Raw genomic sequence first — 15,914 nt, forward strand, 5'->3', positions numbered from 1 at the left:
CCGCATTCTGAATGCTTGGCTGGAAATCAGTCCAGGGTCCCAAGAGGCTTCTGCACGTCTTGCACCCAATCCCCTTTGCAGCGTCACCAACCCCAGCTCAAAAATCACAAGTCAGGTCCCCAAAGCCCCCATGAGACAGTAAGTAATAAATTACAAATGGTGGGTTCTCTGTTTGCATTCTGGTTGTTGAGCCTTTCGGGTTCACGCTTTCAAGCTTTTGTCCGTAACCACCAGGGCGCCTGAAATGAAAACTGAGAGCTGGGGCTTGAAGAAAAACATCCAATGTTGAGACATGATAAAATCACAATACTTGGCCATGCAGCTGTTGTTCCGCAGCGCTGGGAGCCCCTCTCACACTGTAAACGCACCAGTGATTTGTGGCATGACAGCATCTTTCGGCCCCATTGCAGGCACCTTGCTGTGTTGTTAAAGAACTAGGAGCTTTTACTGCAGGCATCCCGGGGCTCGCCTAGAACTAACACTTCCAGGCAGCCCGTCCCAGTGTGCACTAGGATGCCTGTCAAACTAGGGATGCATTTGGAGGGCCTGTTCCACTTTGGTTTCTTCCAAAGTCCTGGCCTTGGGATCTACTCCAGCCAGCAAAAAATTAAACCCACCAGGGCATTTTCCTGTCAAGCAGAAATGTATCCATCTTCTTGGATCCACTTCCTTTTTGTTTTTCTTTTTTACTGGTTTAATTCTTTTTCTTTGTTGCCTTTTGTCGTTCCTTTTTTCCTGCTTTCTGTTTTCCTCTCTTTTTCTCCCTCTCCTCCTGAAGTGAGTCAATGAAAGGGTGCCGCATAACAGCTGCCCCTCCAGCGTTGGGTGGAACATTAGTGCAAGCCAGCAAGACTAACCCCATCTGACGCTGCTCACATGGACTGTGTAAGTTGGTCTCTTTTCGTGCATGCTCTCGATTCTACCTGTACTAGTGAGACCAAAGAGGCCTTGTCTAGAGTAGGATAAAAGATGTTCTAATTAATGCATTTGAATGTCTATCATAGACGAAGCACAATGCATTTAACACATGCTTAGCTAGTTGAGTTAAAACCTAGGATTTCTTCAACTCAACTAACTTGAGTTGCAACAGGGCTCCAGCTGTCAGCCCTGTGTGGGGCAATGGGGCTCTGGCTGTCAATGCCCCACAATGCTCACTTAAGTCAGTGCAAGTGCTCCTGGTGAGGATGGAGGGTAGTGTGGATATGAAGAGCTGATTTAATTACTGCAGTGGCTGTAGGTTGACCTAACTTAAGTCAATGTAGTTTTTTGGTGTAGCTATGCCCTTAGTTTTTAAGTCTACACGAGGCTTTGTGTTCATGTGTGTGTTAGAACATGTACCCCTTTAAAATTCTGGTCTAGACCAAGTCAGAAAGAGCAAGAAATTGTGGCACATGCCTTCAGGGTATTCAAGTAGGCTTCGTGGACCATCCTGCATCTAGTATGAGGCATCTAGAGCTCTGAGGAGTTTGCTGGAGTTTGGCACTCACAGTTTATAACCAACTTCTCTTCTGTGCTGGGTTTTGCACCATTTAATTTCTGGATCCCTCTAACCTTGGTGTGGTAGGTGTAAACTGAGAGTTTCGTGAAGCTCTAGCCATTGCATGTGGGATTCAGGTGGCTTGACTTAGATTCATAAGACCAGTGAAGTGACCAACTTTATTACAAAACACTGTCTTAGGAAGATTCGTGGCTAGTCAGAGTCCATGTAAAGCTGTTTGACTCTCAACAAAAGGTTCTTGGGGACCAAAAGTCTCATCTGGCTTTAGTTCTTTGCTTGGATCTGAAACGGGTGCATTGCAGAGCTGTGGCCGTGGCTTCAGGGAACGTTAATGGAAAATAGCTAGCGATACTATACCACAGCAGAGTCTGTGTGTGTCAGGGGAGGTACTAGATGCTGGCGATTGCTGTGGTGTGGCTTGGACACAGAATGCAGCAGAGATGCCTGCACACCCTGGAGTAAGCTTGTGTAATTCTCCAGTGGCCCCCCGTTTCCCTTGTGAGTGAAAAGCTGATATCGTTGGTCCTTTGGACAGTGCAGCTTCTACCTTTGCACTCCTGGTATAAAATTCTCTTCTCTCAACCAGGCAGTCTTCTTTCTCCTGGCTGGTTTTATCCCATCACATGGAGAACGGATTAATATGTCCTTGGCTCGCCACAGTTCATGGGATGTGTCTAAGCACAGATGTCTCGAAATTTCAAGGCATGAGTTTTGCAGCAGTTTCTCTTGCTGCACATAAACATTGATTATTTGTATTACAGTAGCCCACAGAGGTGCCAGCTGAGATCAGGGCCCCAAGGTGCTAGGTGCTGTACATACATTCAAAAAGGGACAGTCCCTGCCTCAAAGAGCCTACAGTCTAAATAGATAGGCAGACAAAGGGTGAGAGGAAAGGCAGGATTATTCTCCTCATTCTACAGATAGAGACGTGAGGCACAGAGAGACTAAATGGCTTGCCCAGGATCATCTGGGGTGTCTGTGGCAGGGCTGGGAACAGAGTCCCAGTGCAGGACCTTAACTTAGCTGGGTGTCAATGTAAAATTCTAGGTAGCAGTGGAAGGAACTTGGCCAGAAGAGGCTGCTTGGGTTACCCAGAGGAATGATGCCTTTGCAGTGATACTCCCTGCCTCATTCTCACTAAGAGCTTAACTAACCAGCTGTGGAATTTCCCTAGCACTGGGGCCTTGGCAGATTGTCCTGAGAGGCTGCTCTGCTGCCCAGTTGCATAGGGAACCTGTGCAGCCTTAGGTTGTACGGAGCGATGTCACAGTTCACACTGGAAAGTGTCACAGAAGTGATCTAAGGCCTGGTCTGCCCTACAGAGCAAGGTTGATGTCCGGCAGCTTACATGGACCTAACTCTGTCAGCATACACACTACAGTGCTACTATTGCCCATGTGCATCACCCACGACACCAACCTAAGAACTCCACTTCCACAAGAGGTGTAGCGCTTAGGTCACTGTAGTGAAGGTGACACAGTGTCCGTGTAGATACGATGTTACTTACATTGCCCTGTGCAGGGCTGACAGCTACCTCCCCCCCTGCCCCAGCACTGTCAGCCTGAGCTGTTAGCTGGGTGTCCGGCTCACAGCTGGACTCCCCCCTCCCTGCCCCCAGGGTTGACAGCTGGAGCATGGCAGGTGCTCAATTTCACAGCAGGGACCCTACTAGCGGTGAAATTGACATTCTTGTCAGTTTCACGGCTGCTAGGATTTCACATTTTGTTTCCGGCTCTGGCAGTCAGCCCTGGGCGGGGGTACTCCGTTTCAGTCGGCACAACCGCTCCTGGTGAGGACCTGTAGAAGGAGGGCAGTGTGGACACCAACAGCCGATCAAATTGCTGCCGTGGCTGTAGGTTGACGTGACTTAAGTCGGCCTAATTTCGTAGTGTAGACAAGACCTATGATGGAAAGTTAATTCAGACTAAGGTAGAGTGTGAATTTGGAGTACAATAGCTAGTCCTGAATAACTGCATGTGTAGACAAGCCGTAAGGGCCATTGCTTGACCATTTGAGCACTTCAGTTATGCAGCTACTCACCTCTTATTTGCAGCAATACACCTTTGAACGCACAATTGCCTGTTTGCCTGCCTGTGCTCCGGTCTTGAGATTATAACTTCGACACTCTGCTTTTGAAAAACAATAGTGCCAAATTCACAGTCCAACACGTGCCTTTCAGTCCATGTGGGCGGTGCCCATGCTTCCAAAGCAAGTACTGGCTGTGAGCAGCTCACGTGTCCTGCAGCAGGAGGGCATTGAGTCCCTTAGATCAGCTGCACAAACTGCACCCACCCCAGATGATTCCTGTAGCCCTGGGCGATGGTATCACTCCCGCATTGGACCAAGTTCATCCCTGGCCTGGCTGCAGTGGCATGAGGGTGGGGAGGGCTTTGGCCCATTCTCCCTAGGTAAGGGAGCACTTTCTATTTAGAGGGATTCTCCTCTCACACTAGTATGTGCTGGGAGTTGGGCCATTGAAGTTCATGGAGCTGTGTTTGGAGCGAGAGGAGAATTGGGTTTGCACCACCCGCTTCTCTGAGAGTCCAGCGATCAGACGACTCTCAAGGCTCGGAGAGAAACTGCCCCAAATGGCAGAGCCTTGTTTTGGCTTTGGGTTGAGACGCTCCCTGGCGTTGGTGATGCTTGAAGCGAACACACAAAGGTACCGCTTGGAGCCAAGTTACCGCAGCAGGTCAGTGTCACCTTGAATCTGAAGCCTAACAAAGAAGTTCCTGCCAATCTTACCTGCTGCTGGAAACCATCAAACTTGCCCCAGACTTGCTGCAAACGTCTCCAGCCTTTAGCCAAACCTGACCTGAGGATTTTCACAGGACTGGAACAATTTGAAGCCAGGGGAAGTTTTGCCAGGCCGAGGGGTGTATCGCTCCAGCTCTGCCCTGCTCTAGCTAACGGCACCACTCTCCTGGTCCGCTCTCTGGCTCTTTAGGGCTTCACCACCCCCTGCAGTTTCTCACTTTCCCTCTCTCTTTATTTTGTGTCTCAGGTATTTTTGCATAAGTACAAAAGCAAAGAAGAGGAAGATGCGGCTCAGCTGGATAAGAAATCAGGCTTCCCCAAAGGCCCCCTCTCCAGCCAGAAGCTGACCTACCAGAATGGCCATTCTGGGGGCCTCTTCTCCTCTCCTCCAGCTGCCAGCTCGGCCATGTGCGTCGGCTCCCCCTGCGAGGTCTCGCTCATGATGAGGGTGGGAGACTCTGACCCTGCAGCACCCGGTCGAGGGATCTGCCTGGACCTGGCCATTTTAGACAGCGCTTTCCTCCTTTCTCAGGTGGTCCCATCCCTTGTCATGGGGTCGATCGTCCAGTTTACGCAGTCGGTGACTGCCTACATGGCGTTCGCCACCGGCCTCGGGTTGGTGGCTATTTACTTTGCAACCAAAGTCGTCTTTGATAAAAGCGACATGGCCAAGTATTCGGTGTAAAACGGGGTATGTGTGCACGTGGCACAGTACAAACACGTGCATTGACACTATATAATGGGGCAGGCTGCACGCTGTGCACCCCTCCTTTCTGTCTCTCGTGCTGTTTCTGTGGGGCACGTGCCTGGGGAGAGGTGGTTGGGCTAAGCGCGGGTGTATTAGGAAGGGCACCATGCTGTTCTATCTCCCACCATCCGAGTTTGCCCCGTGGTGCCTTTGTCTGAGAGCGGTGTTGCACAGAGGGCATCAATGAGGTGAAAGGAGAAGAGTTTCCCTTCAATCACAGGGTTAAATTTCTGTACAATTCCCCCGAGGGAGGGAGGCAGTTGCATCCCAGAGGGAGAGTGCTCCTCCTCTCATTTGTGGAGAGACCAGCTTAAATCCTGCCTTGCTCTGGCAGGCTTCACCTTGCTTCGGAAATGTAAATCCCCTCTCTGACTGGTGGCTGCTGTGGACTGGAATATTCGGGGGACAGGCGGGAGGGTGCCGCATTGGCAGAGCGGGGGGAAGACCTCCAGGGTTGGAATGGGGCATTGCCGGTCAGGACGCGGGTGCATTGGCAGAGCTGTGTGGAAGCAGTCCTGCATGGCACAGGGGTGCTGGAGGTGCATGGGCAGAGTCTGGCTCTGTCCAGGGCTAGTAATCCCATTGCTCTGGTGAGCACCACACTAAGTGACCACTCGGTGTTAGTGCACCCCAGGCCACCCTGCTGCACTGGCTGGCCGCTCTGTGCACCTCAAGTGCCTGAAACCTATTTGCAGTGGCCTTATAAAATGGCCTGGTTCAAGGCAGTAGGCAGAGTTGATTTAACAAGGCTCCAGGGCCGTGTTTTTATGGCACTGCTCAGACCTCATTAGCCTGAACATTACCCTGTATTCAAGTGTAATAATCCCCAGCGGGATGTGCGGAGTCTGGTGTCCTCTGTACCCTGCAGGGGCTGGAAGCACTTATCCTTTGTCCCCCTGCCTGAGGCATGTTAACGGGACACCCTGTCCTAGGTCACTGCTGTGAAGTCCTTTCCATGTAGGAGATGCACGAAGCCCTTGAATGAGATCCTGTCCCAGCTGCCCTGTTGCATAGCTGAATAATTGGACGTGCTGCCCTCTCTTCGGGCCACGTTCACTGATGGTGTGAAAAGGCACATATACCCTGCCCTTTGAAAGGTGTGCAGGAGACTCTTCCGCTGCATAAACCCCTGCTGGTGCCTAGCCTTGCCATCCCTTCCTTGTCCTTATTCATCCCACATGGCTGTGCCTGCCCCCTCCCTCCCCACCTCATGAGATGCTTCCTCCATTTCAAATCTCTTGTTCCTCACATTCTCTGTCTTCTCCACCCACATTGGGTCCCCTTGATGCCTATTCCCCTCCACTCGGGAATAGCCTTGATGCTGATTGGGTGCAGTTGTTCCCTCCGACAGGAGAGTAAGCTGGAGCAGACTCAAGAGGTGACCCTGTAGCATGTCCTGGGTTCTACTCCTCTGTAGGGTCATTTTTCTGCTTTGCCCCTTTTTCAAAGGGAAGAAGCCAAGAATGACCTTTCCACTGATCTGGCCCTGCTCTTGCTGCCATGAATTGATGGCAGAGCTGTCTGGATTCTGAGATCCTGCTGCTGCAGAGGTCATTCCCAGCTAAGAGGATATTCCCGGATCAGTTATATCCCACCCGCCATGAGTCACCCTTATGGAAACACGGGGTGTCTGGGCTGCAACACAAGCCAGAACTAGTAGAACTTGAGTTAGCAAACTGTGGGTTTGTTCACCTAGGGCCTGAGCATCTGTGCTCGTTTGGAACCCCAGGTTAGGAACTGTTGAACCCTGGGCCCCAACCTGGGGCTCCAGCATCTACACTATATTATGTGGGCCCAAATTCAACCACCCACAGACCGGACTTCCTCACACCCTACCAACATGTGGTTGCTCTAGCCCTTTGTTTGTGGTGCAGTGTTGGAAAACTTGACTGTCCACCAAACTTGACTGTCCAGAAGCCAAAGAAAGTCTAGCCTATGGGATTGTGGGATACTTTTGGCAGACTCCCAGAGCATGCATCCAGGGAGGTTGTGTCTACACTGCAAAGCCATGGGGCTTGAACGCTGGGTCCAGTTTGACTTGGACTCTCCATCCCCATGTGGTTCTGAGCCCTGAATTAGCGCAATTTGTGTGTATGGAGAAGGGGGGTTAGGCCTGAGCCTGAGTTCAAACCCTGGGCTTACACTGCAGTGTAGACACCCCTATAAAGTCTTCAGTGATTAAATTGCACCTGTTCCCATCTCCCATTTTAACTTCAGAAACCCATTAGACCTTGGGGAAATGATCAAAAGCAGAAATGCCAGCTGGGACCTAACTCCCATTGAAAACCAAACTGCCACTCGGGCCTCTGAAAATCTCTCTAATGGTTTTTTAAATCCTTGGCTCTTCTATTTTTTCATTCACAGTGGGACTGGCTTCCCCTGCCCCTTGCTATCATTCTTCCCGTGGGGAACTGCTCCACCAGCAAACCTTTTAAACAAGAATCCTGTGAGTCCAGATAATGCCTGGGCCAAGGAGCCAACTCAATAAACCACCTTCTAACCAGTGGGATCAATGCCCCTATTCCAAAGGACGGGGAGAAGAGGGAAGGGCAGACACAAGGGCCAGCAGCCAGTCAGGAGCTAGTGTGGAACTTTACCATGTCAAGTTAAGCCATGGGGCTGATAGCATGGGAAATGAGTTCACAGTGCCCCATATGCCAATAGAGGCCTTTGCTTCCAGCACTCCCAATCTCTTTAGCTTTAACCTAGATCCCTCACTGCCAAGCCTACCCCAAGTCATTCTATTTTCCAGCTGTAGGGAGAACCTTCCCAATGAGCTCATTTGGCGGGGGGGTTGGATTTTCCCCCATGCACGCTTCTGGAGAGTGTGTGTGTACGTGTGCACGTGCCTCCATTCTGGCTGGGCTCATAGAGATTAATCTCCAGCTCACTGAGTAGAAATCTGTGCTCTGGGCCCAGAAGGTCATGTCTTCTGATTCCATCGACAGAATTTTCTGGGGGAAGGGCCAGTGGCTGGAAATCACCCTTCTAATTTCCTTCCATCCCCCACACCACCCAAAACAAAATCCCACCCACCATTTTTTGGATGAAGTAGACCAGCCACGGCACCTATCTCAAACTGGTATGTCATAATGTTAAATATAATGAAGTGTGTTTTAATAATGTATTAGAGGCTGAAGTAACCCACCCTTGCAATGAGCAATTATATGTGGGTTGCAGATGGGAAGTTATGTACTATGTAAGGAAAACCCCTTTACATTGTATAGCAGAAAGGAGCAGGGGGAAATCTTAAAGAGGCACAATGTATTTACCTAAGATGGCATTTGTTCAGGATGCCAGGCCTAATGATCAAACTCTGTAATAACCACTGACCACAATATTCAAACCAAGTCCATTCAGTGGCCTGGTTTTTCGAAAGCGCTGAACACCCTTTAAAGTCACTGGGAGCTGCTGGGGGCTCAGCACTTCGGCAAACCACTTATTTAAGAACTAAATATAAATTAGGTTTGAAAATAATGGTCCATGAGCGCTCTGGACGTCTTGACCACTCACCTGAAAGATGCATGGAAAAGTGATGGGGTGGAGGAGAAGTGAAGGCCTACTTGTAATATGCTCAGGTCTCAGGCAGGCACCGCCTAGAACAATAAACACCACAAATCTTGAACCAGAGCCTCTCCTTTGCCCCTGATTAAACATAGGCTGAGATTTTCAGAGGGAGTTGGGCACCCAAATCCCAGTGTAAACCTGAGCCTTTGTCTCTACTGTCATGCTCTGACCTGGCCTGTCCCAGGAGAGGGCAGACCCTGTGTGCAAAAGGAGCCTAGTCAGTAGCCAAGACATGATGTCAGGGGAGGTGGCTGTGTTTACTTCTTTTGTGTTTGAAAAGAGAGAGTTGAGCAACTGAACTTCTGACTCCCCAGCTAACTTTCGTTTGTATCTGCACCACCTAGTTCTAGGTGGGGCTCCAATTGCCCCCGTTCTGACCTGAGCGGTAGCAGATCCTGGTCTCCTGAGCTCTCCATTTCAACTGGGAAGACACAGCAGGCTCTGGGAATTGCCGGAACTGTGGGGGGCTTTATCTGTCTCAGCCGGATAGAGGCTTTCCCATCACTAGTGGCAAAGGAGGGTAGTGGCACTCTAGTGGGGTTTGTTCATAGTAAATAAGCTAAGAAGTTGTCCTCTCCCTCTTCAGCCCAGTGGGTATCTCAGAGGGAGAAGCTAATTAATGTCCGGCTTGCCAGCAGGGGAGTCCAGATTTCCCCCCTACAGAGCACTGAGTTGAGCAGCTCCCTTTTCCTCACTTTGCCTGCTGGGCTGCGTGCCAGGAGGTGGCATGGTGGGAGGATGGGGATGGGAGAGAGGAGTGCAAGCCAAGAGCTAGCCATGGCTTCAGCTCCAAACATCCCTGGCTCCCCTGTGAGGTCAGGCCCAGATTGTCTCAGGCCCATCTCTAGTAGGAAAACTGCTGTTTCTGAGCGAATGCAAAGACCACAGCTCTGCCCGGATAATGAGCACGTACATGGTGCATCTACACAGGGATAAAAGAGCTGATTCAGGCTCGCGAGACTCGGGCTATGGGGCTAAAAATTGTGGTGTAGACATTCAGGCCGGAGCCTGAGCACTTGGAGCCTCCAACCTGTTGCTGAAGTAACTTGTGTGTAGATGTAAAAATCTCTGTAGAATGCAAATCATACCCTCCAACCTTCAACCACTGGTGTAAGGTCCGTAAAGGAAAGGGCAGGCAGTTCCTGGGAACTCTGCTGGGTTTGGATGGTAGATCCATTCCCTCTCCATTGGGGAATCATATTATGCCTCTCCCTTCTTGGTTGCCCCAGGGGTGTTTAAAGGGAACACCTTCAGTGGTGTTGGGTCAGTGGAGAAGACTATAAAGGTAGGGTTGGGTCTTTCTTTTCTAATGCATGAGTGCATTATTGTGAATCTCTTGTCTAGGGAAGGATGTTTTGATGCTGTTTTCTTTCAGGAAGATACACTGTCTGCAATATGGTCCTCTCTTATTTATTTAGTGGAGTAAATATTTTGTACAGTGTAAGGAGAGGGATATTATAAAATTTATTAAGGAGGGAAATAAAAAACTTTTACGTTGGATCAGTGTGTGTGTCACTGAGTTAACTGCACTGCTTTGTGCATGAGAGATGAGCCAGAAATCTTCCTCTAATTCCCCACTCTGAACACTGGTGGGCCGGATAAAGCAGTGACCCACATCTCACCTCCAAGCCACTGTTGCCCTTCTTTGTGTGGCCTGATTGTGCTGGAAGACATGGGGAACCATAAAGCAGCCAGGGAAGGAGGAGACCGGATGAATGAAGACTCCCTTCCAGTGAAACATGTGCCTCTCCTTTCTTTTCCACCAGCACCAGGAAGACCTTGCAAGGGGTGAGCTCATTTGGGGAGGACAAGCTCCCGACCTGCTGCACATCAATCCATGACGGCTCGGAGTGCGACATGGGCCACAAGCCAAGCCCACAAAAGTGCACTGGCCAAGTGGAGAGCAGGGCATCCTCTGTCCTAAGGAGCAAACTCGATGACTGTTTGTATTCATACAGCAGTAGGAACGGTGTTCAAAACTCCATGCGGGATGAGTTGATGATGCCTGTGCCTCCCACATTTTGGATAGCTCTATTGCCAAGCTGTGCTCCACCCACAACTTTCCCTACAGCAGAGGTTGCCATCAACTTATGTCACCACCGCCTCCCTTCCTGGCAGACTTTTGCCTGGCTCTGGGTCAGAGTCCATGGAAGCCAGCCCAGACTTGGCAATAAATCGGATCCAGTAATAATTTCTGATGTCGACCTCCCTCCCCACAATGTCCTCCCCCGCTCCCCCTGCAAAACACTTCTCTCTGGCTCTAGTTCCTGCCCTGCTCCCTGTGCTCTTGGTATCCGTGTTTGAGGAGACTGTTAGAATTGCCCCTCTTAGGAGGAGAACACAGCTGAGCCTGGCTTCTCTGCTCTCTCTCGCTGTGCCAGCAGATGGTGCTGCAACAGGAGTTCTACCGCAAGAATGTTTTTCTGCTGAATGCATCCGATGAAGTGAGCTGTAGCTTACGCCCAAATAAATGGGTCGGTCTCTAAGGGGCCACAAGTCCTCCTGTTCTTTTTGCGGATACAGACGAACACGGCTGCTACGCTGAAACCTGCAAGAATACTGTATTTCCTTCTGTCCCCAACCTGTTTCCTGAATCTTTTCGCTTCTGCAAACTGCATCCCTTGCTGACAAGTGAGCAGCTCACAGCCTTACAGACACAGAACCAAGACTGGACTGCGGGTGAGACACCTGAAAGGTAGCAGGCAGGCTGCAGCCCTGCACAGCTGCAGATGAGCCACTAATTTCTACAGCATCCCAAGTGTGCTAGGAGTATCATTGGCAAATACAGTGACACCATCCCTGTCCTGAGAAGCATCCAGAGTAAGGTACTGGGACTCGATGAGACTGCAGGCACCCGTCCACAGGGAACACCATGCAGAGTGGGAGCCTAATGTAGCCCATGGCCCACTGTGTGTTATTTCTCCCCCTTTGTGCCCAATCTACAGAGGACATGCGTCGATTACAGCCCCCAGCACGGACTCATGCTGTGATCCATGATGCCTTTCACCCCTGGATGGGCATGCACAGCAGGTCATAGTCTGACCCAGGATGACAGGTGCTTCTGAAATACTTTAGATGAACAGGCCAGGCTCTGTAGCTCAGGCTGTAGAGAGTCCTGCTTATAGCTCTAGAGGTCCCTGGTATGTTAGCCAAATTGGGAGCCGAACTGGCATGATGTGATAAGAGCCTCATTGCTGATGTGATGAATAAGGAGGGGAGAGGAAGACCAGGCTAACAATCAGATATCCAGCAAGGGCTAGAGTACGAACCCATGCTTTATCCGGAGTTAAATGTTTTATCATTTGCAATATAATGTGCCGTTGTGTTGCCTAGGAAGGAGCACCAATGAGTGAATCCTCACAAAATCCCTGCAAGGTGGCTAAGTATTGTGTGGCCCCTATTTACAGGGGGGAAACTGAGGCACAGAGTCAGGCACTGACTTGTGTGCAGTCCTCTCAGCAAATCAACAGAAGAGTCATAAACAGCACTTGTCTTCACCAAGTGACCAGCCAGCTTCCCCTGTTCCAAAATTAAAACATTAATGAATTTTTTCATTCATGCCATTTAAATTTAATGCCATGAAAATATTTCAGGGTCAAACTCTGATCTCTGGCCCAGGAGAGTAAATCTGGACTAATTCCATTGGCTTTGACGCAGTTACTTTGCATTTACACTGTAGTAAATGACGACAGAATCTAGCTCCTCTTGAACATATTTCATCCTTAAACCCACCTTTTTTTAAAGAGACCCTTTCCACTTCAACATTTTCAGCTAGAAGAGTTATTTTTTAGAAGCAATCCCTGCAATTGCGCAGAGACTGGAGGAAAACTGATTTTGTTCTAGTCTATCTGGGTGTTTGCCTTGTGCGGCGGACCATAGGTGCTGGAACTAAGGGTGCTGGGGGTGCTGCAGCATCCCCTGGCTTGAAGTGGTTTCCATCATACACAGGGTTTACAGTTTGGTTCAATGGCTCTCAGCCCCGGCTCTCAGCCCCCCCACTATACAAATTGTTCCAGCCCCCCCCCCCGCGTCGGACAGCACTGTGTGTGGTTCCTTTCATAGTTTCCCCTGTTGTTTATGTGCACCTTCCACAAAGCAACAGAAGAGAGGAGGTCATTTATAATAACACAAACGCTTTCCCTTTAAAAAAAGTTAAGCTAGGGCCAGATCTTTGAAGGTATTTAGGCATCAGAAGATACAGACACACGGCTCAGGCGGTTACAAAAGTGCCTTGACAGCTAGGGCCTAGAGGCTGCTTAGCCCCAGAGAGGCTGGAACTTTGGAATGTTGCTAGGGTGTAGGGTCGGTTCAGACTTGCTTTCTGATTCCTGCACCTCTACACGCTGTGTAGTCCGCTCCACGCCACTCCCTGCTGCAGAGCAAGGGAGAAACATAAGGCTTGAGCCTGCAAATCTTTACTACTGGGTCTAGATCTGACTAGGGTGAGTAGGCTGCTGGGGGACTGCTCATGTCAGTATGCACAGCTCTCGGTAGTAAGGGGCTGCAGGACTGGACCCAAAGACTGGCTAGGGAACAGCCTTGCATGCAACACCTGTTTTACAGGGCACAAGAAAACACATATTGGGTGAAATTTAGCCCTGTGCAGAGTCACAACAGAAGGCCTCTCCATCCCTTAAGTCCACGCAGTGGGATGTAGGGAGTCCACAGATCTTGTGCATATGGGTGAGTTTTGCCCTAATGGAATAACAGAGCAGCTGCTACTGGGGCAACTTGTGTGATGCTCAGGTGTGAGTCAAAGCAGCAGGCGGGTGACGGCTTACTTCTGCTATTAAACCTGTCCCTGGTGCTGGTGGCCAGGGAGAGTAAGGGGCATTGGGTTGCTTCCTCTAGGGGTGGGGTACGGGATTTTCTCTTCCAAGGCTGATGTAATTTTTTTGGTCCCTTCTTGCTGCGAAGCTGGATTCATAAAGGAGGCTAAGGTGTAATAAAGAAACTCTCGGCTCTGCTTACACATCACTGATTTATTGGCTTAGCAGCCTGGCTGTTTTACTGATGAAACCTTGTGGTGCCCTCTCCTGGTACATGGACAGAAAATCACATACACAGTTTCAGAAAAGAACAGGGTTGTGGAGGAAGCAGAAATTAGCACAAACTGAAGGTGGGCTCGATTCCAGTTCCTTGTAGCACACCATGGCAACATTCAAACCAGTACAAAGATTGGCTTTGTTAGCCAAGCCATCCAGCTGAGAGAACTGGGGCAAAACATTTCTGAGACGTAACCAAAGGAATCTACTAGGTGGGAAAATGACTCAAGAACGAGACAGACCCTTAAAAAGCAATTACCCTGGAAGACACTTTAAAAAATGACCAGCCTTCTCTAGACACATTGGGACAACGCAAGACCTAAAGAAAAACCTCAGTTCAGGGAAACATGTAGCTCAGATAATAAATATATTAAAGCAGTGGCTCTCAACCTTTCCAGACTACTGTACCCCTTTCAGGAGTCTGATTTGCCCCCAAGTTTCACTTCACTTAAAAATTACTTGCTTACAAAATCAGACATTAAAATACAGTATCACAGCACACTAGTACTGAAACATTGCTGACTTTCTCATTTTTACTCTATATTTATAAAAGAAATCAGTTGGAATGTAAATATTGCACTGACACTTCAGTGTATCATATATAGACCAGTATAAGCAAGTCAGTGTCTGTATGAAAATGTAGTTTGTACTGACTTCATGGGGCTTTTTATGTAGCCTGTTGTACAACTAAGCAAATACCTAGATACTTTGATGTACCCCCTGGAAAACCTCTGTGTACCCTCAGGGGTACGTGCACCCCGGCCAAGAACCACTGTATTAAACCAAGTACTGAAATGCAGCACTGAATGTGTGCAGGGAGCCCTTCTGAAATTATTTAACTTAACCTTCCAGTCTAGACACGTTGCTGGAGTATGACCAGCTGGACTCATTAATACACAGAAGCAGAGATGGCCTCAAACAACATGAGCAACTATTCTGCAGCATCCTCAATAAACTAATATTGCAATGCCTGACCGGCACCAGCATAACCCGTCCCAAGAAATAGCTCTGTGATCTTGGTGCTGTAAAGAAAACACTAATTTGTCAAAGACACCTATGGTCATTTAAAATTGAATAGGGGTTGGATGCCAACTATCTTCAGGCTCTTTTGAAACCCTCCATGTAGATTGATAAAACTATCCAATTAAACTATCTGACAATATAATTCAACCCTCTCTGTTGTAAAGAAGTGAAGTTCAGGGCCCAGATTTGTCAGCAAATCGTTACAATGATTCAGGTAAAATCAAGGCACTGAAGAAAAAAATAAATCAAAATGAAAGCTTGATCGTCACGTATATGATCGCCCCCATGTGTCAACAAATCTAACAGCCTGAGCAGCAGAGCAAACAACCAAGAAAGGCTCATAGCATTAGAACCACAGCGACAACACAAAGGGAACCACAAATTTGAAACAACAAGCTAGACTGCTACAGCTCCTTTCACAAAATGATCCTGCTCGTGGGTTATCTCACGGCAGTGAAATGTGCAAAGCCTTCACCAAATACAAAATCAATTGCCATACACGGGAGGTGGAAAGCACAGACTGAACCTATGAGAAGTGCAGGTGTGGAACCCATGTGACAAAGGAGGGAGAGAAAGAAGTGAGATAGAGAAGTGAGATAGAGAAGTGCTTCCCAGTGTCTGGAATGGACACAGGCTCAAACCCAAAACACCATTCTTGAGAAAACCGTACCTACCTCTGCCAGAGACCTGCAAACTCTGTCTCTTTTACACCCTGGCAGCACTCGTGCAGCTTGTCCTGCCAGCAAAGTGCGACTGAAATGAAAGACTCTTTCAAAATCCATTTATTCAGGAGTCATTAACTGTTCCTACCTGCTAGAACATGATATTTAACTTCTGGAGAAACCTGGGCTATTCCCAGCATAAATTAAGGGAGGAAATGGAACAGGGTGGTAAACTGCAGGAGGAATAAAAGCAGTATCGCCTCAGGAGGACCAAGCTGGTGATCTGATAAACCAGGATACAAGTCAACACAGTATTGTGAGCTTCCAGGAGAGAACATGCTCGGCCATGCCACGAAGAGAAGAAAGGATGAAGGTTTCATGAGGGTGTGTTGAGGAACATGTGAGCTGTTGGATGGCAAGAGAAAAGGTTAGCTGAAGACTAGGCAGGAGTCCACTGCAACAAATTTGTAGACCTGGATATGACCCTTGCTTCTGCATATGGACACTTCGCAGAGGGTTTCAAAACCATTGTGTCATATCCAGATGGGTTTTTTTAAATTCCCCACATGGGACATTTCCTTTTTAGAAAAAAGGGAGTTAGGTCCAGATCCTCA

The 15,914-nt window shown here is 48.9% G+C and overlaps 1 protein-coding gene across 2 annotated transcripts in view; it reads left to right on the top strand.

Moving 5' to 3' along the window:
- LOC311511142 (ETS domain-containing protein Elk-4-like) overlaps window positions 1-15,914 on the top strand; it is an 87,694-nt gene that overhangs the window by 29,918 nt on the left and 41,862 nt on the right. The window contains exon 5 of one of the 2 annotated variants that reach the window (XM_084611516.1): window positions 4,503-8,628. The exons of the other annotated variant lie outside the window; for it this stretch is intronic. Coding sequence (XP_084467642.1) covers window positions 4,503-4,940 — 438 coding nt within the window. The 3' untranslated portion in view covers window positions 4,941-8,628. Of the gene's footprint in view, window positions 1-4,502; window positions 8,629-15,914 lie in introns of those variants that run through there. 2 annotated transcript variants of the gene reach the window in all.

This window comes from Lepidochelys olivacea (genome assembly GCF_965140295.1).
Source record: "Lepidochelys olivacea isolate rLepOli2 genome assembly, chromosome: 21".
NCBI lineage: Eukaryota > Metazoa > Chordata > Testudines > Cheloniidae > Lepidochelys > Lepidochelys olivacea.